This window comes from Elephantulus edwardii, unplaced genomic scaffold (assembly GCF_000299155.1).
Source record: "Elephantulus edwardii isolate Elephantulus edwardi_28Jun2011 unplaced genomic scaffold, EleEdw1.0 scaffold00362, whole genome shotgun sequence".
Classification (NCBI taxonomy): Eukaryota; Metazoa; Chordata; class Mammalia; order Macroscelidea; family Macroscelididae; genus Elephantulus; species Elephantulus edwardii.
The window spans coordinates 1,403,650-1,431,367 of NW_006400112.1; the positions used below are offsets into that span (position 1 = coordinate 1,403,650).

Below are 27,718 nucleotides of genomic sequence, written 5' to 3' on the forward strand. Positions count from 1 at the left end.
TCCCCTTTTCCTTATGAATCAGGGTGAAGTCTCTCTCAGGGAGGAGTGATAGGAAATGGCAAAGTACACACTGACAAAGGAGATTAATCAGAATTGGTTTTGACAAGCACTGTGGCAATGGGACAATTAAAACAAACTTTCAAGGAATATTCAACCTGAATCCTTTTGTTCATATGGAAATTTTTGAAAGTATTTCTTTGAGTTTATTATGTTTAATTTGTTTGTGTATAAAAGATGCTCATCTAGATGATAACATAATTATGATAAAAACAAAAGGGGGGAAATATGGGAAGCCAATATTAAATATTTATAATAAACTGAATGTTATTTAAATTAAAAAAAGGAAAGAAATTAAAAAAAGATGGGAAAATGTATACTGCATTGAAATAGATGAGGGAGAGAACTCCTTAGGAGGAATATATGATTAGGTATTATTGTCATGACAGGAATACTGAATGGAAGCTGCATAGTGAAGTGGACTGGGAAGGGGTGTGTGAATAACAATGAATTAATTTTTTTTTTATTTTTGAAAGAAAAAAACGAGCTGGGGGAGGGGTGGAAAGTGTGCAACAATGAATAAATGGAAATACAAAGTCTGTAAACTTTCATTAAAATAAATTTTAAAAGAGAAAAAAGGAATTGAACAGAAGATTTCAAAGAACAGCTTGTGAAGAGAAAACAAAGAAGAAAACAATCAAAGAAAATTACTGGAGGAACTGAAGAACAGAGTGAAGTTTCAAATTATAATACTTAAAGGTACTATGGGCAAAATATTGAATGATTCAGGAAATATCAAAAGAGGATGGAAGGGAATATGCAGATTCACTGCTCCTAAAAGAATTGACTGACATAGAACCATTTCAGGAATTAGCATATAATCAAGAACCACTGGTAATAAAAGGAAATTCAAGATTCTCTGAAGGAATTGGAAAAGCAAACAAATAAACAAATAAACTAAAACCAAACTAAGCCCCAGGAATTGATGAAATACCAGTTGATGTATTTCAGTAAACAAATGTAGTCGTGGGTGTGCTTACCAAATTGTGTCAAGAAATCTGGAGGACAAGTACCTGGTCAGCATACTTGAAGAGTGTCATATTTATTGCATTTTCCAAAAAAGGTGATCTAACAGCATTTATCAAACAATATCACTAATATCACATGCAAGCAAAATCTTGCTGAAGGTTATCTACCCCTGGTAATAGAATTTTATACCTAGAAGGTTGGGAAAGCACTCAAATCTCCATGTGGTGTATGCCCAGGTCGAATAAGAGGGGTGCGTGCTGTTAGACCTGATGTTTTCATGAGGTTGTCAAAAACAAATGAAAAAAACATGTCTGCAGAGTTTATGGTGGTCCCAAGTGTTCTAACTGTTTCCATGACAGGATTAAGTGTGCTTTCATTATTGAGAAGCAGGAGAGTGTGAAAGTACTGATGGCACAAGCACAAAGTCAAAAAGTTAAATAAAAAACAGCACTTCTTGAAGTAATAAAATCATATGATTTATTTTGTTAAAAAAAAAACAACACCAAAACCCAACACCCCCAAAACCGAAGAAAAAAATAACTAGAACAATACCCTGACAGAGAACTGCCAGAAATACAAGCTGGGTTTAGAAGAGTCTGTGGCACTAGGAATATCACTGCTGATGTTAGATGGATCTTGGATGACAGCAGGGATTACCAGAAGGGTATCTCTTCATGTTTTATCAACTGTGAAAAGGCATTTGAAAGGGAATTCCAGGACACTTGATTGTGCTCATGAGAAATCTATGCCTAGACCAGGAAGCTGTTGTCAAATCAGAACAAGAGAACACTGCATTGTTCAAAATCAAGAAAGGAGTGTATTGGGGATGTAGTCTTCTTTCTCGATACTTTTTCAGAGAACACTGCATGAGTCAAAATCAAGAAACGAGTGCATCAGAGATGTAGTCTTCTTCATACTTTCTCAGTCTGTTTGCTGAATGGATCATTCAGGAGGCTGGACTTTGTGAAAAAGAATGTGGCATCAGCGTTGTAGGAGGACTTATTAATAACGTGTGTTATACAGATAACACAAACTTTCTTGCTGAAATTAAGGAGGACCTGAGTGCTACAGAAGGTCAGGGACTGTAGTCTTCAATATGAATTGCATCTTAGCATCGATAAGACAGGGATCCTCACTACTGGACCAATATACAGCATCGTGATAGATGGAGAAAAGATTGAAATTGTTAATGACTTTATCTTGCTCGGATTCTGAATTATTACCCTTAGCACTTATTATGTATGATCAGGTCCACTGCAATTCACAGTGACTCTATGCACAGTAGTTCTTAACTTTATCCTGAGCCAATCTCACTGTCTCTGACACACTTATCCCTCATTACCCCAGTGACTGTGTCAATTCCCTCATCTGGTTCTTACTTTTTCCGTGCTGTCCCTCTACCATTTCAAGCATGATATCCTTCTCCAAGGACTGGTCTCTCCTGGCAACATGCCCAAAGTATGTGAAACAGAGCTTCAGAATCCTTGCCTCCACGGAGCAGCCTGGTTTTACCTTCTCCAGAACAGACCTGTTAGTTCTCTTTGCAATCCATGGTATTTTTAGGTGCTTCCTATGTACCTGAATGTTGGACAAAGAATAAGAAAGACCAAGGAAGAATTGATGCCTTTGAATGATAATTTAGATGAAGATAATTGAATATACCATATACTTCTGAAAGACAAAACAGATCTGCCTTGGAAGAAGTAGAGACAAGGTGTTTCTATACTTTGACCTGTTTTACCTGGAGGGGCCAGTGCCTAGAGAAGGGCATCATACTTGGTAAAATGAAAGTGAACAAAGGAGAAGACGACCCTCCGTGAGATAATTAGCACAGCACCTGCAGCAGTGGGCTGAAACATGATGTTAAAATGTAGTTTCTGTTTCAGTGGCTTGTTGATTACGATTTTGTTGTTGTTAGGCATTATCTAGTCAAATCTAACTTGTAACTGGGTTTATAGAGGCTGTAATAATGCTGGAGGAGATTGTCTATCTTTTTCTTGAGGAACATTTGGTAGATTCAAATCTTTTGCCTTTGGATTGGCACTACAGTTCCTTACTACTAGGCCACGAAAGCTCCCTATAAATAGAGTGGAAATGCAAATTCTCAGCATGGTGAAAAACTGGAATGAACAGAAGTAAAGCTCAGAAAATTAGGTAATATTCCCTGTATCACACAGATAAAATGTGATTAAGCAGAATGATTATTCTAAATATATAATACAATCCCAGTGGTTTTGACAAGTTGTTGTGTTGTTGTTAAGTGCTGTCGAGTCACAGGTGACTTATAGCGACCATATGAATGAAAGTCCTGGACACACTTCCTGTATAACTTTTGTCTTTTCTCCAGGTTCATAGGGTTTCCAGATGCAAGCTATTGTGGAAGTGGTTGCCACTCCTGCTTCCAGGCTTGTTTTAATTGAGGAGTTTCACCAAACACTGTCCACCATGGGTAACAATATTCGGCTTCACAGCAACCACGAGTTACCTCTGTACAGCAAGTGGACATACCAGGGTTACAGGACCTAGAAGAATGTTTCACCAAAAACAATTAAAGGCTGGCCCTTGGACCTGTGGCCCTTGGGCCTGATAGGATTTGAAGCTAGAGCATGGAGCAGGCTCTGCAGGCTCAACCACACCCTTAATTACCCTTACTGTAGGGGTCAGGGCCTCCCACCCACCTTTGAAGGCCGAAAAGGACAGTAACACACAATGCAAAAGACCCCAGAAACTTCACTTGCCTGACTGCCACCAAGAAGAGCCGCCATAGAGACGTCAGCCATCCTACCTGCTTAGCCAGCTGGCTTCCAGAGTGGAAAAAAATGTGATTAAGCAGAGAGATTATTCCAAGTTTATAATACAATCCCAGTGGTTTTGACAAGAGCTTTCTTAATTTCATTTCCTGCTATTTATAAAATTTTTTGTCATCCATAACTTCCCTGATCTTTCTTTCCTCTCTTATAAATTAAGAAGAAATGCCTTTTCATTCATTCGAAGTGAAGCTTTCCACTTAAGCGATTCCTTTCATTTGCTCTCTTCTCCTGGCCTTTATTGCAATCTTTCCACCCAAACATATGTAATTTCCCCACACTTTCACAACACTCTCTAATGTTCACTTCTCTCTTCTTCACTTCTCAGCAGTTGTTGTTGTTGTTGAGTTGACCCCAACTCATAGCAACCCTATGTACAAAGCTCTGAATCCTGCTCTATCCTGAGCCAATTTCATTGTCTCTGATACACACATAACCCCATTATCCCAGTCAAGGAGTCAATCCATCTCATCTTGGGTCTTCTTCTCTTAAGCTGTCCCTCCACTCTTCCAAGCATGATGGCCCTCTCCAAGGACTGGCCCTCTGCTACATACCCAAAGTATGTCAGATGGAGCTTCAAAATCCTTGCTTCCAAGGAATGGCCTATTTTCACCCTCTCGAGACCAGAGTTTGTTCTCATAGCAGTCCATGGTATATACTTTACTCTTCTCCACAGCACAACTCAAAAGCATTGATTCTTCTACCATTCCTAGTCATTGTCTACCTCTCTGATGCATAGCAAGTAATTGTGAAGAATATGGCCTGGATTAGGCACACCTTAGTCTCTAGACTGACATCATTGCTCTTCAGTACTCTAGAGAGGTCCAAGACAGCAGATTTTCCTGGCTGCTGGTACCAAGAGTATTGATTGTGGAGCCAAGCAAGGTGAGGCTGATGCTGCCAGTTGGCCCCTTGGTGAAAATATCTGTTTTTTTGATGTTGAGCTTTAGTCCACATTAAAGGCTGAAGTCTTTGACCCTCTGCACCAAATGCCTCAGGTCTTCAGTTTCCGAAAGTAAGGTGGTGTCATTTGAATAACACAGGTTACAGGTGACCCCATTTTCTTGCTCTTCCTGCTGTTCCTTGGGACACCTTCTTAGGCTCTACTTCTCAGCTAAGAAATTCTAATGGGAGAGTGCATCACATGCCACACTGCTAACTAGTGGTCAGTGTTTTGAATCCACCAGCTACTCCAACTTGAGAAAAGATGGGCGCTTCCCACCTGTGAAGATCTGCAGCCTTGGAAACCTGCTGAGTGCTTGCTTTAACTAGAAACTGACATCTCATTTGGCCCTAAAAGGAAATGCAGCATAAGAAATTTCCCAAGGGCCCATGTTGAACACTCAACTCCTCATCTTTTCTAGACTTGCACTAGTAAACACTCACACCTTTATCTGCTCCTAACAACTCCTCAGTTAGTGTTTCTAGCCTAGAGTCTCTCTGATGGGCTGTAAAATCTGTCGTCGTCAGTTCCTACACACAGTCACCCAAACGAGAAGAATTACCCCAGAGGGTTTTCAAGGCTGGAATCTTTAAGGGAGAAGAATTCATTGTGCTCTGGCACAGTAGCTGATAAGTTTGAACTATCAATGTCTCGGTTAGCAGCCAAACACATAACCACTATACCACTTTGCTTTACAACTCTATATTCACATGGCTGTATAACATGCCCACCTGTACAACATTAACTCATCTTCTTTATATGAAAATACTCTTTTTAACTTCATTATCATCCATTTACCATCAGGGTATTTACTTTCAAATCTCTAGTTAATCAAGACCTACAAATTCTATCCTCTTTCTCATAGCTCTTTCTAGCTGCTGTCCTGGTTCAGGACAAGGAAGCTTTTTTGCTTTTTTAAAAAACAAAATAAAGAAGTGAAAGAATGGTTGTTAAGCAGAAGAAACCCTGTACAGGAAGCTTTTAATAGTTTTCTACCCCTGAACCCACCTCCCCTTGAACCCCTCTATCCCTGAACCCCTCTACCATTGAACCCCTGTGCCCCTCTGTCCCCTCCCCCTCTGCCCCTGAGCCCCCTGTTCCTCTGTCCCTGAACCCCTCTACCCCTAAACCCATGAACCCCACTACTCCTGAACCCCTCTATCCCAAACCCCTCTATCCCTGAGCCCACCTCCCCCTGCAACCCTCTACCTCTCTATCCCTCTACCATTGAACCCCTGTGCTCCTCTGCCCACGAACCCCTCTACCCCTGAACCACTCTACCCCTCTACCCATTACCCCTCTATCCCCTGAACCCCTCCACACTTGAACCCTTTTACCCTTGAACCCCTCTACTTCTCTACCCTTGAATCTTTTGGCCCCTGAAACCCTTTACCCCTCTACCTCTTTACCTCTCTACTCCTGAACCCCTGAATCCCTCTACCCATCTACCCCCAAATCCCTCTACCACTGAACAAGTCAAAGGCATCTGTCATCCTTAGTCATTGTCCGGTTTTCATGTGCATAGCAAGCAATTGAGAAGACCTTGACTTCATTTGGATGCACCTCAAAACAATCTTTAAACTGTTGTCATTTTTCTTTAGTACTCTGGAGAGGGAGATTGCTGACAACAGATTTTTCCATTGCTATTTGTCTTTTGATTTCTTGACTGCTGGCACCAAGGATGTTGATGTGTATCCAAGAAAGATAACATCATTGATAGCTTTAGTTGTTTCTCCATTCATTACAGTGTTCTAGTCTAAGGCTTGTTTTCTTAAATGTTGAGATGCAGTCCATATTGATGGCTGCAGTCCTTGATCTTCTGCAACAAGTTCCACAAGTCCTCCTGACTTTCAGTGAACAAGATTATATCATCTGTATAGTGCTAGTTGATGGTTCTTCCTTTGATCCTGCTGTCACATTCTTCTTCATCTAATTCAGCTTCTCCAACAGTTTATTCAGCCTATTGATTGAATAGCCAAAGTAAAAGGGTACAGCCTTGATGCACAACTTTCTTCATTTTTAACCATGCATTTTTCATTTGTTCTCTTTGAACAATTGCATTTTGGTGTAGGTATATGTTTTGCATGAGCACAACTAAGTGGTCTGGGATAGGTTATGACTAGAAAGACCAGTCATTTCACTGCTAGGGATTCTGAAATACAGAGTACCTTCACTGGTTGTATCGATAAACACCTTCCCTAATTTTTTTAAATAAATAAAAGAAAAATCAACCATTATTGATCCACTGCTTATGAGTAGAATTGTGCTCTTTGGGAATTTCAGTGTGATGATTAGAAATAGATTTTTAAGCAGTTTTTCCAGGTGCTTTTGGGTAGATTTGAACTGCCAACTTTTTGTTAGTAGCCATGTGTTCATTGTTTTTCTATTCAGGAACATTTCAGTCTCCATATCAGATGCCACACTGGGCCTCTCACCATACTGCGTTTGGGTACTGCCTCTCATGGTCTTTCTGGCCTGTCTTCTGGTGTGCTTCTGGGGTGTTGCTGCCACATGGCCTGCATCTCCAGCCCTCAGAAGCTCAGAGACTGCAGTCTTCAATATGACTGGCAGCTCATAACTTCCATAAACATTCTAGTAATTTTTGCTTTTGAATGTCACGTTCTTTTACCTAACACATTTTCCTAAAAATATTTTTGGGACACAAGGTTAATGTATACCATAATGTGAGTGGGGAAAACTGATTTTTGCTGACATAAAGACTTTTTCTGTTGTTGAAGAGGATTTTTTTGTTTCCAATTCTCAGTCCCCAAGGTGCATATGAATGTTAGAATAGTTCTTTAAATGGCAAATGAGGGATTTTTTTAAAATTTATGTATTTATTTATTGCCTCTTTTACAATAGTGGCACCATGCAATATTTGTCCTTTTGTGACTGGGATACTTCATTCAGCATAATGGTCTCCAGAGTCAACCATTTGGAATAATATTGCATGAGTTCCTTGTTTTTCAATGCAGCATAGTATTCCATTGTGTAAATATACCACAGCTTCTCTATCCATTCGTTTGTTGATGGGCACTTAAGTTGTTTCCAACTCCTTGCTGTTGTGAACAAAGCCACAGTAAACATGGGTGTGCTTATATCTGCTTGGATGTCAGTTATGGTCTCTTTGGGGTATATTCCCAGTAGTGGAATTGCTGGGTCAAATGGTATCTCTATTTGCAACTTTTTGAGAAAGCGCCATACCGCTTTCCACAGGGGTTGCACCATTTTACACTCCCACCAACAGTGAATAAGGGTTCCAGTTTCTCCACAACCTCGCCAACATTTGTTGCTTGCTGTTCTGTTAAATTTTGCTATTTTGACTGGGGTGAGATGATATCTCATAGTTGTTTTTGTATTTATTTATTTATTGCAAGAAGAGTGGGGATAGCTGAATCTGCCTTCTGTTAAGTTCACAAAGGGAACAGTCCTCGTTAGCAACATCCTCACTACCACACTAATTCCCATAAATTCAGACATGACCTCCACACTCCTGCACCTGCTTCTAGTAATTCTAATACCAGTGATACTGCTGTACTGGTTCCAAAATTAATTGCAATGACCACATATACTTCTTAAAACCATACTCATGGTTATAAGGTTAATTCAGGAGGTTAACATGTCATAATTCAGGTTAGCAACTAGGATGCAATTCCTTCGTCAAAGTAGCTTCTCAGATGTGCTCAGAGGTTATTTGACTTTCAGTCTTACAGCTTATATCAGTATCACAAAGCTTTCTTCATCCTGTGAAGGATGACATTTCCCCTCAGTTCTCCAGCAGGTGTGATTCAAAGCCCTAGGCTCTGGCTCTGGCTCTGTAGGGCAGCAGTCCCAAATTAACTGTCTCTGGTTCTGCACTGTAGCACGTGGTGCTCTGGTGAAGTCCTTGTCTGTCACTGGGATCTCTGTCTTGAGATATATATATGTATATGCTTCTTCCTTGCTGACAGTGAGATGTGAGATTCTTAACTTCACTGCTAAATCAGGTCAATTTAAACTGAATGGAATGAAGAAAAATGGACCAATCTGATAATGTTTATAAACACCCTATTTCAGATTCACACCTAGCCATATGGTAAAAGTCAAGGCGAATGGCTAGGCAAAAGCCATTTTGAAGAATAGACTCCTGACATCACTTTTGTTTGTAAAATAATTTCCTCACATATAGATGTGATTATTTATCTTCTAGAATTTTCTTAATTATTTACTGGCTCATGCATTGACAGAAAATTGCCATAAGTTCACCCTGAGTTTAGAAGAGGTCATGGTACCAGGGACATCATTGCTGATGTCAAATAGATCTTGGCTGAAAGTAGAGAATACCAGAAGAATGTCTATATGTGTTTTATTGACTATGCAAAGACATTTGACTGTGTGGATCATAATAAATTATAGTTAACATTGAGAAAACTGGGAATCCCAGAATGCTTAATTTTGCTCATAGGAAACCTAAACCTTGACCAAAAGGCTGTTGTGTGAACCGAGGAAGGGAACACTGCATGGTTTAAAAGAAAGAAAGTTGTGTGCCAATGCTGTACCCTTTCTCTTAACCCAGTCAATCTGTATCATTAGCGGGAAAGAGCCTGACCTTAATAACCAAACAAAACATAAAAGAGGCAGGGTTGGTACCCAGAGAATTTTTCATCTCTGATTATTGTTTCCGTATTTTGAATGTTTATCACAGCTTATGTGAACTGTGGTAAAAATGCTTTTTCTGGACCCCTTACTTTATAGTGTTCCTATACATGTTATTACATATGCATTAGAGCTTACATTCTAAAGCAAAAAACAAAAAAAATATTGATAATACTTTCTGTTTCCTTGTTTTAAAAATTCTTTTAATACTTTACATTTTCAATAAATTATGATTACAGGCAGTGTCAGCCTACAGTGTCACCTCATAGTGAAACAATGCCAATCCCAGTTCCTACTCAGATAAGAAATTATCAGCGTATAGAGCAGAATCTGTCCTCTGTCCCCAGCTCTGGCACAAATCTGCATGGTTCTCCAAGGTAAACTGCATCTTCTCCCCCGCCTTTATATTATTATTTATTTCATTAAGATTTATTTTTGTTGTTATGGAAAACACTAGTTTTTGAGAATTTAGTCTCTTGGTGTTAAGACATTGTACAAAATTCAATAATGAAAAATATTTTTCAATTAATGTACTTAAATAATATTTTAGGATGATAGAATAAACTATGTACATGTATATATTTGTAAATATAATAATTTTTAAGACACAAATGAAGAAATTTTACTGGTTGTAGCATATGTGTATTGTTTGTATATTCTGAGACCTTATGCTGGGATAGTTATTGTTGTTGTGTACTTTTGAATTAAAACTGACTCATAGCTGACCCCACCCTTGGTTTTCAGAAGTGATAAATCTCATGGAAGGAGATTACCCATCTTCCTGTCCTGGAGCAGCTAGTGTCTTTGAACTGTGTACCTTTAGATTGGCAGCACAAAGTGCAAATGTACAAAAACAAGACTTCTAGTTAAGATGGCACATTAGAGAGATAGCAGCCAAAACCCTTTATAGTAAAGATACTTGCAAACAAAGATAACAGATACAGATAATCATCCTAGAACCCTGAATTTAAAAGGAAAAGATAACAAAGTAGTTCAGACATAAATTAAAGGATGAAATATAAGAAAAAGAGCAAATAAGGAGACAGATGGAGTACCATATTGTTAATAGCCTGGCGTGGCCATTTTGGATGGTTCTTTGGTCAGCGTGGCAACTGGATCTTTGGTGGTGTCCACACCAGCTTCTGGAAAAAAACAGAAGGTACAATCTTTTTCCTTCTGTGCAATTTTTCCATACCCCACTATGGATCCAGAGAGTGACTTCCCTGCCACCTCTACCACTCATCTAAAAGATGGCAGTGTTATTCTGGCTCTGACTCAGCTCCATCTGAGGCCAGAGCTATACCATTTGGAACCTGCTGTGGTAGCCTGTATGTGCCTCTACATTCAGTGATTCCCTTTGGGAGCTGGTACACTGTACCATGCCTGGCTTATAGTCAGGCCCTTCTCTGACTAGGGTCCTTGCCTGTCACTAGGCAGGCACCCTTGCAAGTACCTCATCTGGTGTACATCAGGCATACATGATACATTTACAGTAGCATACTCCCTGTGAATTGCGGCTTCCTGACTCTCAGCTTGGAAGTGTCTATCTCTTCATATTAGCCATCTTTAACTGGGTAATCTGACTGCATCTAACCCCTGGACTGGGAAAACATCATCCCTAGCTAGAAAAGCTGTGCTCAGTTCCTCTGAGGCCAGTAGAAATTCCTTCTCAAGCTGAGTGTCCTGCCTCGCCACACCTCCTGGATAAGATGTACATGGCCTCAAGCACTTCTTTAGGCCTCTGCTACCTCTCAGAAAAGCAGAAACTGACCTGACTAGGTGCCCCAATTCTGAACTTTTGCTGGACTGGCAGACACACAGTCCAGACTAGATATCTTGCCTCCACCCACCACAGCAGTGGCAAGAACACCAGTCAGGTTCCCTGTCCACAGACCTCTAAGGATCCTTCTTTTTTTCTGTCTTATTTTTTTATTTCTCATCACTTTGTGAATTTTTGTCTGATGCTTTGTCATTTTGCTTGTGTGTGTGTGTGTGTTTATGTCTTTATGTTTTTCAACTGAGTTTTCTCATGTTTTTCCTCTTTTCCAACCCTTCTCTCTCTCTCATTTTTCTTTTTCTTACATTTTTACCTTTCTGTTCTGATTCTCCTTCCTTTTATACCTGTCATACTTTTGGTAGTTCTTTTTCCTTTGATGTCCATTCTTGTTTCTGGTTTTTTGAGTGTTTTTTGTTGTTGCCCTTTTGCTTTGTTCCACCTGACATCAGAAAGCAAGAATACCTAACCATATTTACAGCTTTAAGAGCTCTACTTACAGGGCACATAAAGACAAACTCCTGTCCCAAGCAGTCTACAACATACTGCAGCCAATGCTGTTCTCTTCTGCCCTAAATTGCTCTACACAAATAGCAAAGATCTGCACATGTGTCAATCCTCTATCACATAGACCAGAAGACAGGAGATGAAGTACTAAGAACTAGGAAGTGTTGCAACACACTCCATCACTCCTTGACTCAATCAGACATACCAAAACAAATAAAAAATTACAAAGAAAACATCACCAGAGTATCTCAGAGACAGCAGTTAAAAAAAAACCAAAAAAACAAAAACCAGACCAAACTAGACAGCAAAATCTTTCGGAGAAAGAAGTGCTATGGGAAATTTTTTATAAAGTATTTAAAAGAACATTTAATAGATTGAATAAAATGACAAATATAACAGAATTATAAAAACGATATGTGATTTGATAAGTGGAAAATTAGAAGCTACGTAAAAAAAAGTAAATTAGATTTCAGAATAGTAAGAGTAAAATTTCAGAAATAGATTAACACATTAGAAGGACAGAGAGTAGAACTGAAGCACTTGAGCATAGACTAAGTGAGACAGAAGACAAATTATTTCAGTCTTTAGAGGAACAGCTAAAAGAGAAGGAAGGGAAAAGAAGAAAACATAAAAATCATAAAGAAGTAACATCAAGAAGATTAAAACCTGCATTAGAATTCCAGAACATAAAGGGACAAAAAGACACCAAAGAAGTTAGTGAAGATTTGGTGGGAGAAATTAGAAAATTGTATTCAAGAGGTTGAGTGAACCCCAAATAGGATATATCCCATAAGAAAAATACAAAAAAAGAGAAAAATACAAAGACATATCCTAATCACATTTCTTTTTTTTCAAAATTAAAAAGAGAAGAAGAAAACTGAAAGCAAGAGGAATGAAGAATATTCTAAAAAGGTGAACCACTAAGACTAATCTCTGAATTCTCAGCATTAACCTGGAGGGCTTGAAGTCAATAAGATAACTATATGAAATCTAAGAGGTTGAGAGTGTTAACAATTTAAGCTTGCTTGGTTGCACAATCTCTTGGCACCAGCAGTCCAGAAATCAAAAGACCAATTACATTGGGAAAATCTGCTGTCAGGGGACCTGACTTCAGAGTACTGAAGAGCAGTACTAGAGACTTAGTCTAGAGACCAAGGTGTCCCTGCTCCAAGCCATGGTCTTTGCAATTACTTGATACATATCAGAGAGCTAGACAATGACTAAAGATGATAGAAGAAGAATTGATACGTTTGAGTTGTGGTGCTGAAGAAGAGTTTTCATGGACTGCTAAGAGAAGAAACAGGTCTGTCCTGTGAAACCAAGCTATTCCTTGGAGACAAGGACTTTGAAGCTCCATCTCACATGCTTTGAGCACATGGTCAGGAGGGACGAGTCCTTGGAGATGGTCGTTATGCTTGGAAGGGTGGAGTGACCACGCAAGAATGGAAGACCATGGATGAGATGGATTGACTCAGTAACTGGGGCGATGGAGGTAGATATGTTGGACACAATGACATTAGCTAAAGATAGGTATACCATTTGACATGTTTAAGCTAACAGATGCTGCCCTGGACGTGCTCACGAGGTTGTGCCAAGAAATCTGGATAATAACCACTTGGCCAACTGACTGGAAGAGATCTATATTTGTTCCCATCCCAAAGAAAGGTAATCCAACAGAGTGTGGAAACTATAGAACAATCTCATTGATTTCACATGCAAGCAAGATTCTACTGAAGATTATCCAAAAACGACTGGAACAGCACATCAGCAGAGAACTGCCAGAAGTCCAGGCTGAGTTTAGAAGGGGTCGTGGTACTAGAGATATTGTAGCTGATGTTAGATGGATCTTAGCTGAAAGTGAGGAATACCAGAGAAATATTTATCTGTGTTTCATTGATTATGCAAAGGCATTTGACTGCGTGGATCATAACAAACTGTGGCTGACTCTGAGAAGAATGGGAATCCCAGAACATTTAATTGTGCTAATGGGAAACGTATACTTGGACCAGGAGGCAGGCATCAGAACAGAAGAAGGGAACACTGCATGGTTCAAAATTAGGAAGTACGTACGTCAGGCATGGGTCCTATCTCCATACCTTTTCAACCTATATGCAGAGCAGATTATCCGAGAGGCTGGGCTCTATGAGGAGAAGTGTGGCGTTAGGATTGGTGGACGATCTATCAACAATCTGCGTAATGCAGATGACCCAACTTTACTCACTGAAACTGAGGAGGACCTCATGCCCTTACTGCAGAGGGCCAAGGACTGCAGCCTTCAGTATGGATTAAGGCTCAATGTCAAAAAGACAAAAATTCTCACCACCGGACCAATCGGTAGCATCAGAATGGATGGCAAAGAGATTGAGAGTGTTCACAGCTTCAGTTTGCTCGGCTCCACGGTCAACACTTTTGGCACCAGTAGCCAGGAAATAAAAAAACGTATTGCGATGGGAAAGTCTGAGGTTAGGGACCTCTCTAAAGTACTCAAGAGCAACGGTGTCTCTCTGGAGACTAAGGTGCGCCTGATACAGGCCATGGTTTTTGCAGTCATTTCTTATGCATCAGAGAGTTGGACAATGACTAGGGAAGAATAGAAGAATTGATGCCTTTGAGCTGTGGTGCTGGAGAAGAGTATTGAATGTACCATGGACTACCAAGAAAACAAACAGATTCATCGTAGAGACAGTTAAACCAGGCTGCTCCTTGGAGGCAAGGATTCTGGGGCTTCGCCTGACATACTTTGGACATGTTGTAAGGAGAGACAGGTCTTTAGAGACGGACATCATGCTGGGTAGAGTGGAGGGACAACGCAGGAGGGGAAGACCCTCTATGAGGTGGATTGATTCAATGACTGGGGTAATCGGGATGGGTGTTTCAGAGGCAATGAGATTGGCACAGGATAGAGCACGGTTTACGGCTATTGTACATAGGGTCGCTATGAGTCGCAGACTTGACGGCACATAACAACAACACCAACAGTCATTGTCCAGCTTTCTTATGTGTGTAGCATGTAATTGCAAAGACTGGCCTGTATCCGGTGCACCTTAGTCTCCAGACTGACGTTGTTGCTCTTTAGTACATCGGTGAGGTCTCTGACAGCAGACTTTCCCAATGCAGTTCGTCTTTTAATTTCTTGGCTGCTGGTACCGAGAGTATTGATTGTGGAGCCAAGCAAACTAAAGTTGTTAACAATCTCAATCTCTGCACCATCTATCATGACGTTACCAATTGGCCCAGTGATAAGAATCTGTTTTCTTGATGGTGTCAATCCATACTGAAGGCTGCAGTCCTTGACAACAACAGGAAGAAGAAAAGACCCAGATGGATGTCAGAAGAGACTGAATATTATACTGAAGTGCCAAGAAGTCAAAAAGCAAAGGGAGAAATCAAGACGTTAATGATCTGAACAGAAGATTTTGAAGGACACCTTGGGAAGACAAAGCAAAGTATTAGCATGAAATGTACAAGGAGCTGGAGTAAAAAATCATAAGGGCTGAACTTGCTTGAAATTTTTTTAAGCTGAAAAATGAAATAATAAATTTAAGCCTCAAATTGTATTACTTAAGGATGTTATGGGAAGAATATTGATCAACAAGGAAGCATCCAAAGAAGAAGGAAAGAGTACACAAAGTCACTGTACCAAAAATAATTGGCTGATGCAGAGGAATTTCAAGAAACACAATACATGATCAAGAGGCAATGGTGATAGAGGAAGTTCAAGGTACTCTGAAGGAACTGGCAAAAAAATAAGGTCCTAGGAATTGATGGAATACCAATTGAGATAATTGAACAAACATGCTATCATAGGCTTGCTCACTAGGTTGTGCCAAGAAATCTGGAGGACAACTCTATAGCCAACTAACTGGGAGATATCCATATTTATTTCCATTCCAAAAAATGATGGCCTGTCAATGTGGAAATTAGTGAACAATATCACTAATAATCCATGCAAGCAAAATTCTTCTGAACGTTATCCAGAATCAGCTGGTACAGTGTATCAACAAAGAACTACTAGAATTATAAGCTGGTTTAGAAGAAGCCATAGAACTAGAGGCAATATCGCCAGTGTCAACTAGATTTTGGCTGAAAGCAGATTACGAAAGAAGTATCTATTTGTGTTTCCTTGACAAAGCAAAGGCATTTGACTGTGTGGATCATAACAAATTGTTGCCAATCTTGAGAAAAATCAGAATCCCTGAACACTTGGCTGTGCTTATGCAAAACATATATCTGGACCAGGAGACAGTCATTAGAGCAAGGAAACACTGCATAGTTCATAATCTGGAAAGGTGTACATTAGGGGTGTGTCCTACCTCTAGCTATACCTTTTCTATCTATATGCGGGATCATCCAGGAGGTGCGACTTTATGAGGAGGAATGTGGCATCAAGATTGAAGGAAGACTTATCAACAACCTGCTTATTCAGACGACACAGTCTTGCTTGATGAAACTGAGTAGGACCTGAAGCATTTGTTGCGGAAAGTCAAGAATTATAGTTTTCAGTATGGATTGAAGCTCAACATGAAAACAAAGATTCTCACCACTGAGTCAGTTGGCAACACCATGATATATGGAGAAGAGATTGAGGTTATTAACAATTTCAGCTTGCTTGGCTCTACAGTCAACAGTCTTAGCAACAGCAGGCAAGAAATACAAAGATGAGTTGTGTTGGGAAAGTCTACTGTCAGGGACCTCTCTAGAGTACTGAAGAGTAATGATGTTAGTCTGGGGACTAACATGCACCTGATCCAGGCCATGGTCTTCTCAGTTACTTTCTGTGCATCAGAAAACTGGACATTAACTATGGGTGACAGAAGGAGAATCTATGCCTTTGAGTTGTGCTAGAGAAGAACATTGAACATAAAATGAACCGTGAGAGAACAAACAGTTCTGTCCTTGAAAGGGTGAAATCAGGCTGCTCCTTGGAGGCAAGTATTTTAAAGTTGCATCTCACATACTTTGAGTATTTTACCAGGACAGACCAGTCCATAGAGAAGGACATCATGCTTGAAAAAGGTAGAAGGGACAGCACAAGAGAGTCAGACCTTGGATGAGATTGGCATGGAACCTGGGGTAATGGGATTAGATCTGTCAGAGACAGTGAAATTGGCTCAGAATAGGACAGGGTTCAGATTTATTGTGTATAGGATTGCTACTAGTCCCTGGTTGTGTGACAGTACATGAGAACAATAAGTATCCTAATCTCTCTCATTAAAACAATAAATATTCAGCACAAAATAAACAGTTAATCATTGGCTAGGAAGCACATTGTGAATGAAAGACCTTAGACATCCGGAATTATTCATGAGGAATTAGGTCTTATGACAGTCCTCATTTCCTCCTTGAAATAAAGATACTGCATTATTATCAGTGAAATTTATTCTATTTTAAAAAATTTGTTATTTGTGTGTGTGTACCATCAAATTGGATCTGACTGGTACAGGAGGAGATTGCCCCTCCTTCTCCAGCAGAGAATCTGGTGGATTCGAAGCATGTACCTCTGGGATTGCAGTGCAGCTTCTTTGCCAGTAGGCCACCAGAGCTCCCTTTATTATCAATATATCATGATCTTATAAATTTTGTTTATGACTGAACCAGATAGTGTTTTATGAATGGTAGAATTTGAGCTGTATAAACTTTATCAGTTTTTAGAAAGGTAGTTATCCTGGTGATGGTTGTAGTTATGTGCTGTCGAGATAAAACCAATTCATAGTTGATTTCATAGGGGATTTTCTGAGAATGTAAAACACATGTGAATAGATTGTTGACCTTCTTCCCACAGAGCAGGTGGTAGATTCAAATTGCCTTTGAGTTGGTCGTTCAGTTCTTTACCACTAAGCCATAAGATCTTAGTGAATATAATATGTAGATACTGAATATTGTGGACTATGTCTGTTGGAGGTGGACCAGTAATTCTTTTCAGTATGCATATTCACACTAATTGCTGTCATTACTGTTGAAATAACACTGACTTCTAGGTGAACCTCCCGTGAATTTCAGAGGATGTAGTTGTCAAACATTCTTCTAAGTGGTAGAGCACTGGTCTGTCCATTTGCTGTACAGAGGTAACTCGTGGCTGCTGTGATGCTGAACACGGTGACACTGATGTGCCAAATGCGATAATGCTTACCCATGGTAGACAGTGTTTGGTGGAGCTTCCCAATTAAAACAAGCTTGGAAGCAAGAATGGCATTCACTTCTGAAATGGCTTGCCTCCAGAAACGTGGAGAAATGACGAAAGTTATACAGATGTTCAGGGCTTTTGTTCATAGGGTCGCTGTGAGCCATCTACAACTCAACAGCACTTAACAACAACAATTGCCAAGATGAGATCATCTACTTTTCTCTGAAGGAGTCACTGGTGGATTTCAGCCAGCAGAGGCCTACTACCTTTGGGTTCGCAGTGCAACTCCATACATATTAGGCCACTGGATGTTCGTATTTATATTGAAAGGCTTAAGAATTATGAGGGCCCATTAGTTCAGGTTGGAATTTACTGCAAATGGTTCCCAAAAGATTTATTAAAATATTTGATATTTTTAAAAAAAACTTTTATTTTGAAATTGCAGACAAGGGATTATGGATTATTTAATCTTGTATTCCTATTTTATTTTTGAATATGCATTTATTAACTTGTCAAAGTTAACATTAAAGGAGAAAATGAAGGGGAAAAAACCTAAATATCCCTTATTCTTGTACAGTACTTTTTATAACTTTGTGCATCATAAGTGTTCAGTATATACATATTGATGATTGGTCCAAGTATCTATCATAAAAGAGAATGACTAAATCTTTAGGTTTTAGGGTTAGGGTTTAATTCTCATCCTGGTATAGTTTACTAATTAGCTGAAAACTGCTGAACATCAATTTCATTTTATAATATTGTACTGGGGAAATGGTAGATTCTCTGGAGTAGAATATTACTTGGAAAAGAAGTATACATCAGTAAAAAAGAAAAACCTCAATGAGATGAATTGACATAATGACTGAGAATCAGCACAGCAAAGATTGTAAGGATGGAGCAGTGTTTCATCCTCTTATGCATAAGGCCACTGTGAGCTGACTTGACAGCACCTATAAACAAAGTATCTGTTCTCTTTAGAAACAGAATCAGCCTAATTAAAAGTCACTTTTTAGACCTTTCTCTGTTCTCTAAGGTTTCTTATGGACTCTAGAATCCTCTGATTTAGTGATGTTATTTTACATACAAAAAGAAGCATTTTTTAAATAAATGTTTTAATTTTTATTAATACTTTAATGAAAGTTTACAGAAAACTTGGATTCCATTAATTCATTGTTGAAAAGAAGCATTTTTTTAATTTTATTTTATTAATTTTTGTGAACATTTACAGAGATTTTGGATTTTCATTCATTCATTGTTGCATTTAAAAAAAAACACAAAAAACCAAAAATAAGCATTTTTATTATAATTGCTAGTTGAATGTTAAAATCGAGTTTTCTTATGTTTTAAATGAGGTTGGGATATTGATGATAAATAACCGTCACAGAGTGAAATGGATCATCTGTTGAATAAATGAGTTTTTACTCATTTTTTATTTGAATGAATGGTTAGAAATGATAAATGTAAATCATATTCAGTATGCTTAGTTAATAGGATGGTGTCTTAAAGTGAGTGATTTTTCATTTCAGATCTTCAGTTGTACGAAGGTCTAATACCAGCCCAACGGGCTTCCTCCGTCTGGGATCCTGCTCCCCGGTGCCAGGAGACACAGTACAAACAGTTGGACGAAGACTCTCTACTGGGTCTTCAAGGCCTTATTCGCCTTCCCCTTTGGGTAAGGAGAGATTATAGCAGCTTTTTTCCACTACAACAAAGTAACACATTTATTTTAGATACAGGGGCTCATGATGATGACAGAGGTGGCCTCATGCCAACCTCTCCCACTTTTCTTAAATAATAGTATTCTGTTATGTTCTCAGTGAATGTTTACATAGTACTACTGTACGTTTCTTAAATTACCTAGTGCTGCTGTGAAAGAGACACCATAAGTGGATGAGTTTAACACGAATTTAGTTTGAATTGAGTAAACTATTTCTTTGAGAGCTCCGGAGGAATGTCTTTATCTCTTTAGTTTCTGTTTCTTAGTTCATTGGAGTTTTTCATTGTCTTGTCATCTGTCTTTCCTCATCTCTGCTGATTGTTTACAAAACTTATTTTGAGTTGGCACAGTTTGAACCATAACACTCTACCCTTTGGGCTCTCCAAATTCATGTCTTTGTGACATGAAGAACACATTCACTCTATTAGAGCAGCAACCCACTTTTCCAGTACCAAGTTCTTAGTTCCCTGATGTTGATGTTGTCAAGTGTCACAGTGTATCTCAACCGTACCCCTATACTGTACCATCCTGCTGACAGTCACTGTGTCAGTCTATCTCATTGAGAATCTTCTCCTCCTTTGCTGACCCTCAACCTTTCCAAACATGATGTCTTTTTCCATGAATTGGCCTCTCCTAATATTGCCAGGTCATTACCATGACAAAGACAACCCATTCCAAAATGGAATTATAAACACAGGCATTGTTGTTGTTATCAAGTGCCATCATGTCACCTGCAACTGTTAATGACCCTGTACATAATAGCTCTGAACCATGTTCTGTCCTGAGCCAATTTCACTCTCTGGCACACTTGTCTCCATTACCTCAGTATACCAACGGAAGTATTTCAGCTAACAGATGCTGCCCTGGTTACTGTGTCAGTCCAGCTCATCGAGAGTCGTCGTCTTCTGTGTGGTCCCTCCCCCCTTCAAAGTATGATGTCCTTCTTCATGAGCTGGTTCCTCTTGGCCACATGACCAAAGTTTGTGAGGTGCAGCTTCAAAATCCTAACCTCCAAGGAGAAACTTGGTTATACCATCTGCAGGATAGATTTGTTTATTCTCTCGGCAGTCCATGGATGTTCAGTACTCTTCCTCCAGCAGCACAACTCAAAGATGCTAATTCTTCTTTATCATCCTTACTCATTGTCTAGCTCTCTGAAGCATAACAAGTAATTGGGAATACCATGGCCTGGATCAGATTCACTTTATTCTGCAAATTGACATCATTGTTCTTTAGCACTCTGGAGATGTTTCTGACATCATATTTTCCTAATACAGTTCATCATTTGATTTCCTGACTGCTGGTGCCAAGACTGTTGATTGTCAAACCAAGCAGGCTGAAATTGTTCGCAATCCCAGTCTCTTCTCCATCTATCATGGTGCTGCTAGTTGACCCAATGATGAGAATCTTTGTCTTCTTGATGTTAAGCTTCACTCCATATTGAAGACTGTAGTCCTTGACCTGCTGCAGCAAACAACTCAGATCCTCCTCAGTTTTAGCAAGTAGGGTTGTGTCATCTGCATATCACAGGTGGTTGATAAGTTTCTTCCAATCCTGATGCCCCATTCCTTCTTATGAGGTACACCCTCTCTAATGATCTGTTCCAAATAAAGATTAAAAAGGTATTTATTGTTGTTGTTATAACTTGTGAGTCATAGTGGCCCTGTATACAAGATGCCTAAACCTTGCTCTGTCCTGTGCCAACCGTACTATCTCTGACACCCTAATCCCATGACCCAAGTTACTGAATTGATCTATCTCCCTCCACTTTCCCAAACATGATGTCCCTCTCCAAGGACTGGTCCCTCCTTGCACCATGCCCAAAGTATGTCAGATGAAGCTTCAGAATCCTTGACTCTAAGTCGCAGCCCAGTTTCACTCTCTCCAGGACAAACCTCTCTGTTCTCCTAGCATTCGATGGTATATATCCAACACTCTTCTCCAGCACCACAGCTCAAAGGGAGCAATTCCCTATCATCCCTAGTCACTGTCCAGCTCTATTACGCATAGCACACAATTGCGAAGACTGGATCAGGAGCACCTTCGTCTCCAGCCTGACGTTATTGCTCTTCAGTACTCTGGAGAGGTCCCTGACAGCTGATTTTCCCAATGCAATTTGTGTCTTGATTTCCTGGCTGCTGGTACCAAGAGTTGATTGTGGAGCCAAGCAAACTAAAACTGTTAACAATATCAATCTCTTCACCATCCATAATGATGCTACCAATTTGGCCCAGTGGTGAGAATCTTTGTTTTCTTGATGTTGAGCTTCAATCCGTATTGAAGGCTTCAGTCTTTGACCTTTTCTGCAGCAAGCACTGCAGGTCCTCCTCAGTTTCAGCAATCAGGTTTGTGTCATCTGCATAACGCAGGTTGTTGATGAATCTTCCTCTAATCCTGATGCCACATTCCTCTTCATATAGCCCAGTGTCCTGGATGATCTGTTCTGCATACAGATTGAAAAGGTATGGAGACAGAATACATCCCTGGGAGATACTCTTTCCAATTTTGAACCTTGCAGTGTCTCCTCCCTCTGTTCTAACTACTGCCTCTTGGTCCAATTATAGGTTTCGCATGTTGTTGTTGTTATGTGCCGTCGAGTCGTCTGCAACTCATAGTGACACTATGCACAACAGCCCTAAACCGTGCTCTATCCTGTGCCAATCGCACTGCCTCTGACACACCCATCCCGATTACCCAAGCCACTGAATCAATCCACCTCATAGAGGGTCTTCCCCTCCTGCGCTGTCCCTCTACTCTACCCAGCATGATGTCCCTCTCCAAAGACCTGTCTCTCCTCGCAACATGTCCAAAGTATGTCAGACAAAGCCCCAGAATCCTTGCCTCCAGGGAGTAGCCTGGTTTAACCCTCTCCAGGATGAATCTGTTTTCTTGGCTCTACTCCAGCACCACAGCTCAAAGGCATCAATTCTCCTTCTGTCCTCCCTAGTTATTGTCTAGCTCTCTGATGCATAACAAGTGATTGCAAAGAAGATGGCCTGTATCAGGTGCACCTTCGTCTCCAAAGAGACACCATTGCTCTTCAGTACTTTAGAGAGGTCCCTGACAGCAGACTTTCCCATCGCAATACGTTTTTTGATTTCCTGGCTACCGGTGCCAATAGTGTTGACCATGGAGCCGAGCAAACTGAAGCTGTGAACAATCTCAATCTCTTTGCCATCCATCCTGACGCTGCCAGTTGGTCCAGTGGTGAGAATCTTTGTCTTCTTGACATTGAGCCTCAGTCCATACTGAAGGCTACAGTCCTTGACCCTCTGCAATACGTTCATGGGGTCCTCCTCAGTTTCAGCGAGCAAGGTTGTGTCATCTGTATAATGCAGATTGTTGATAGCTCTTCCACCAATCCTAACGCCACGCATCTCCTTATAGAGCCCAGCCTCTCAGATAATCTGCTCTGCATACAGGTTGAAAAGTTATGGAGATAGGACACATCCCTGGCGCACACCCTTCCCAATTTTGAACCATTCAGTTTTTCCCTGCTCTGTTCGAGAGGAAAAAAAATGGGTTTCGCATAAGCGCAATCAAATGTTCCTGGGATTCCCATTCTTCTCAGAGTCAGCACAGTCAAACGCCTTTGCATAGTCAGTGAAGCACAGATAGACATTCCTCTGGTACTCTCTACTTTCTGCCAAGATCTATCTAACATTAGCTATAACATCCCTAGTACCATGGCCTCTTCTAAACTTAACCTGCACATCTGGAAGTTCTCTGTTGATGTAGAGACAGTCTTACATTGGGTAAATCTGCTGTCAAGGATCTCTCTAAGTCATTAAGAAGCAAGAATGTCAGTGTAAAGACCAAGATGCGTCAAATTTAGCCTGAGATCATTTCAGGTACTTGTTATGCATCTGAAAGTTGGACAATGACTAGGATGACAGAAGAATAATCAATGCCTTTGAGTAGTGGTGCTGGAGAAGAATACCACATATTCCTTGGACTGCAAAGAGAGCAAATATATATTGGAGAAAGTATAGCTAAGGTGCTCCCTGGAGGCAAGAATGGTGAAGCATGTTGATAATAAGAGGAGGAAGAAGAAGAAGGAGAAGGAGAAGAAGAAGAAAATAATAAGAATGTTGGGCATGTTGATAAGAGGGGCCAATCTTAGAAAAGGACTTCATACTTGGAAAGATGATGGGTTAGTGAAAGACTGGATGATCCTCAGTAAGATGTCTTTACTATAATAATAGGCTCAAGTATATCAGAGATGATAGAGATGGCATAGGTTAGGTAAAGTTCAGATCCATTGTTCATAAAGTTGCTAATGATTCATACTCAGAACAACATCCCTGGTTCTGCTATTTTTGTAGCGAGAGATGAATAAAGACTTGTTGTACCTTAGATGACTGTTCACAAACTTTTACGACTCAGTACACTATGTAATGAATTAAGTAATTAGGCAAATTAACTGGGATATCCAAAAAAAGGCAAATCCCATGTTTTTGGTTGCATATCAGCAGCACAGATTTTGTTTCTGTTCTTGCTGTATGTGTATACATATATATCACATCACATAGTTTTTGCCTGTTAAACTTTTTATACCTGTATGATTTATTAACAACAATTATACTAATCAGCAGCCTTATCTTTAATCACTATGAAATTTTCATCACCATTAATGCTCCCTTTTTCTTCTTAGCTCCGCTTCTAGTAACAACTGATAACCATTATTCTGTATACATTTGTCTTATCTTGAGGAGTTATTTTAGGCTTGGTTTTTTAAAAAAAAAAATAAAATTTTTGTTTTATACTGGTTTAATTACAAAATTCATATACATTGTTTTCACATTGGATTCTCCTCTTTTCCTTTCCACCTCCCTTCTGCCACACATCAAATTTTGTGACCCTGTGATTAAGCTCCCACCCCTACCACTCTTCCCCACCCCTCTGCTCCCACCTCCCTGCCTTGGACCCTAGTTCACATTCTATAGTAATGGTCTTATACAGTATTTGTCCTTATTTGACTGAGTTAGTTCACTTAGTATAATGCTTTCCAGTCCCTCCCAAGGTATATAGTAATTGACAAAATCATTGGTCCTTCATGCTGCTTAATATTCCATTGTGTGAATATACCATAATTTTTCAATCCGTTCTATTGTGGTTGGACAGTTGGGCTGTTTCCATGTTCTTCCTGTGGTGAATAATGCTGTTATGAACATTGTGTACAAGTCTTTGTTTGTACCTCAGTTCTTATTTTCTCAGGGTACATTCCAAGCAATGGAATAGCTGGGTCATATGGAATTTCAGTGTTAACTTTTTGAGGAAACGTCAGACTACCTTTCAGAGTGGTTGTACCATTTTATAATCCCACCAACAAGGTAATAGAGTTCCTTTCTCACCACATTCTCTCCAGCATTTATTACTTGCTGTGCTGCTAAACTAACTTTGCCATTGTGAGTGGGGTAAGATGGTATCGCACGGTGGTTTTGATTTGCACCTATCTTACTGTCAGTGATTTTGAGCATTTCTTCATATATCTGTTGGCCATCTGAATATTTTCTTTCATGAAAAGTCTTTCCATGTCTGTTGCCCATTTTGTAATTGTATTATTAATTTTTTTCTTGTGAAGGCCCTGTAGGATTCAGTAAACTTCTGATAAGAGACCCTTGTCTGAGATGGTATTGCCAGATGTTTTTTCCTCAGTCAGTAGGTTTTCTTTTCACTCTATTGGACAAATTTTTTCATGTGCATGGAGATTTAATCTTTAGAAGATTCCATCCATTAATTTTATTCCCTCCAGATTGTGCATTTCTGGCTATATTTGGCAATCTCTGTACCACAGACTAGGCCATCTAAACTTGATGCCAATTTGTATCTGATGAACCATTATAGTTTGGGACTTTATTCCAGGTCTCTGATCTACCTTGAGCTGATTTTTGTGTATGGTGTGAGAAGTGGATCCTGTTTCAGCTTTCTGCAGATAGCAGTCCAGTTTTGCCAGCACCATTTGTTGAGGAGGTTTTCATTTCCTCATTTGATAGGTTTTATTCCCTTGTCAAATATCAGTTGGCCATAGCTAGCTGGGTCCTTTTCTGATTCTCAGTTCTGTTCCATTGGTCTGTGTGTCTGCCATTGTGTCAGTACCATGCTGTTTTGGTTACTACCACTCTGTAGTAGGTTTTGAAGTCAGGGAGTGAGAGGTTCATTTTTGTTTTTTCAGAAGTGCTTTGCTCATTGGGGTCTCTTTCCTGTACAAATAAACTTAGCAATTTCCATTTTAAATTTCCTTGAAAACAGAATTTGTTATCTGTATTGAGATCTTGTTGAACATGTAAATTGCTTTTGGTAGAATTGTTTATTTTCACAATATTGAGTTTTCTGCCTATGAATAGGGCACATTTTCCCATTCGTTTAGCTCTTTTATTGTGTCTTGCAGAAATGCTCTGTAGTTTTTTGTCTATAGGTCTTTTATGTCTCTAGTTAGTTCACTCCTAAGTATCTCAATTTGTGGTTAGCTGTGGTAAATTATATTGATTTCTTGGTTTCCTTCTCTGAGTTCTCTTTGTTACTGCAGAGGAATCCCACTGGTTTTTGGATATTGATCTTATGTACTGCCACTCTACTAAACTGATCTACTACCTCTACCAGTTTGTTGAGTCCTTGGGTTTTCTGTTTACACTATTATATCTATTTATGGCAATGGTTTAACCATCTGTTAACAGTTCTGTACTCCTTTTATTTCCTTCTCTTGTCATATTGCCCTAGCAAGCCCTTACAGTACACTACTAAATAGAAGTGTGGCTTTGGGGATCCATGTCTGGTTCCTGTTTGCAAGGAAAATGCTTTTAGTCTTTCTCCATTGAGAATGATATTGGCTCTTGGTTTTGCATATACACTTTTCACTGTTAAGGAACTTCTATTCCAATTTTGCTGAGTGACTTTTGCAAGAAGGAGTGTTAGATTTTTGCCAAATGCCTTTTCTATATCAGTTGCTAAAATAAAATGTTTTTTTGTTATTTACTTTGTTAATATGAAGAAATATGTTGATTATTTTCCTTATGTTGAGCCATTCTTGCATTCCTGTTATGAATTCCACTTGGTCATGATGAATTATTTTTTTTATGTACTTTTTTTTTTTTAATGTACTTTTGGATTCTATTGGCTATGATTTTGTTAAGTATTTTTGCATCTGTGTTCATTAGAGATACTGGTTTGTAGTTTCTTTCTTGGTAATATCTTTGCCTGGCTTTGGTATTAGATTTATACTTGCTTCATAGAATGACTCTGGAAGTGTTCCTTCTTTTTTCAATTTTTCTTTAATAATTTAAGTAGAATTAATAATACATCCTCTTTGAATGTTTGGTCGAATTCAGCTGTGAAACCATCTAGTCTAGGCCGTGTCAATCTGGGTAGGGCATAAGTTTCAAGGGATTTTTTTCCATTTCCTCTAGGTTTTCTAATTTATCAAGGTATAGCTTTTCATAGTATTCCAGTATCACCCATTTGATTTCATCTATTTTTTTTTTTTGTGATGCCACCTTTATCATTTCTTAATTGTGTTACCGGTATCTTTTCTTTTTCTTTTGTTAAGTTTTTCAGTAGTTTGTCAATTTTATTGACATTTTTGAAAAACCAGCTCCTGGTTTTATTGATGATTTCAATTGTTTTCCTACTTTCTGTCTCATTAATTTCAGCTTTGGTCCTTATAATTTATATTCTTCTAGAGACTGTAGGATTAGATTGTTGTTCTTTTTCTATTTGATGAAGGTGTTGAGTTAGATCATTAAGTTTTCTTCTCTTTTCCTTTTTTTTTTTCTATTGCTATGAATTACCCCCTCATGACTGCCTTTAATTACATCCCAGAGATTTTGGGTATGTTGTATTTTAGTTTTTGTTTGTTTCAAGGGACTGTTTTATTTCATTCTTTATTTCTTTTAAATCTCTATTCTTTTATAACTCTTTATAGCAGAGAGTTATTCAGTTTCACATGGGTGGTTTTGTAAACTTTCTCTTCCTGTGGTTAATTTCTAGTTTTATGGCATTGTGGTCTGAGAATGTTGTTGTTGTTATGTGCCGTCGAGTCGTTTCCGACTCATAGCGACCCTATGCACAACAGCCCTAAACCCTGCTCTATCCTGCACCAACCGCACTGCCTCTGACACACCCATCCCAATTACCCCAGTCACCGAATCAATCCATCTCATAGAGGGTCTTCCCCTCCTGCACTGTC

General features: G+C 39.3%; 1 protein-coding gene across 1 annotated transcript in view; it reads left to right on the forward strand.

The window, feature by feature from the left end:
- ULK2 (unc-51 like autophagy activating kinase 2) overlaps window positions 1-27,718 on the forward strand; it is a 233,569-nt gene that overhangs the window by 111,390 nt on the left and 94,461 nt on the right. The window contains exons 15-16 of the mRNA XM_006902052.1: window positions 9,651-9,788; window positions 19,343-19,488. Coding sequence (XP_006902114.1) covers window positions 9,651-9,788; window positions 19,343-19,488 — 284 coding nt within the window. The remainder of the gene's footprint in view (window positions 1-9,650; window positions 9,789-19,342; window positions 19,489-27,718) is intronic.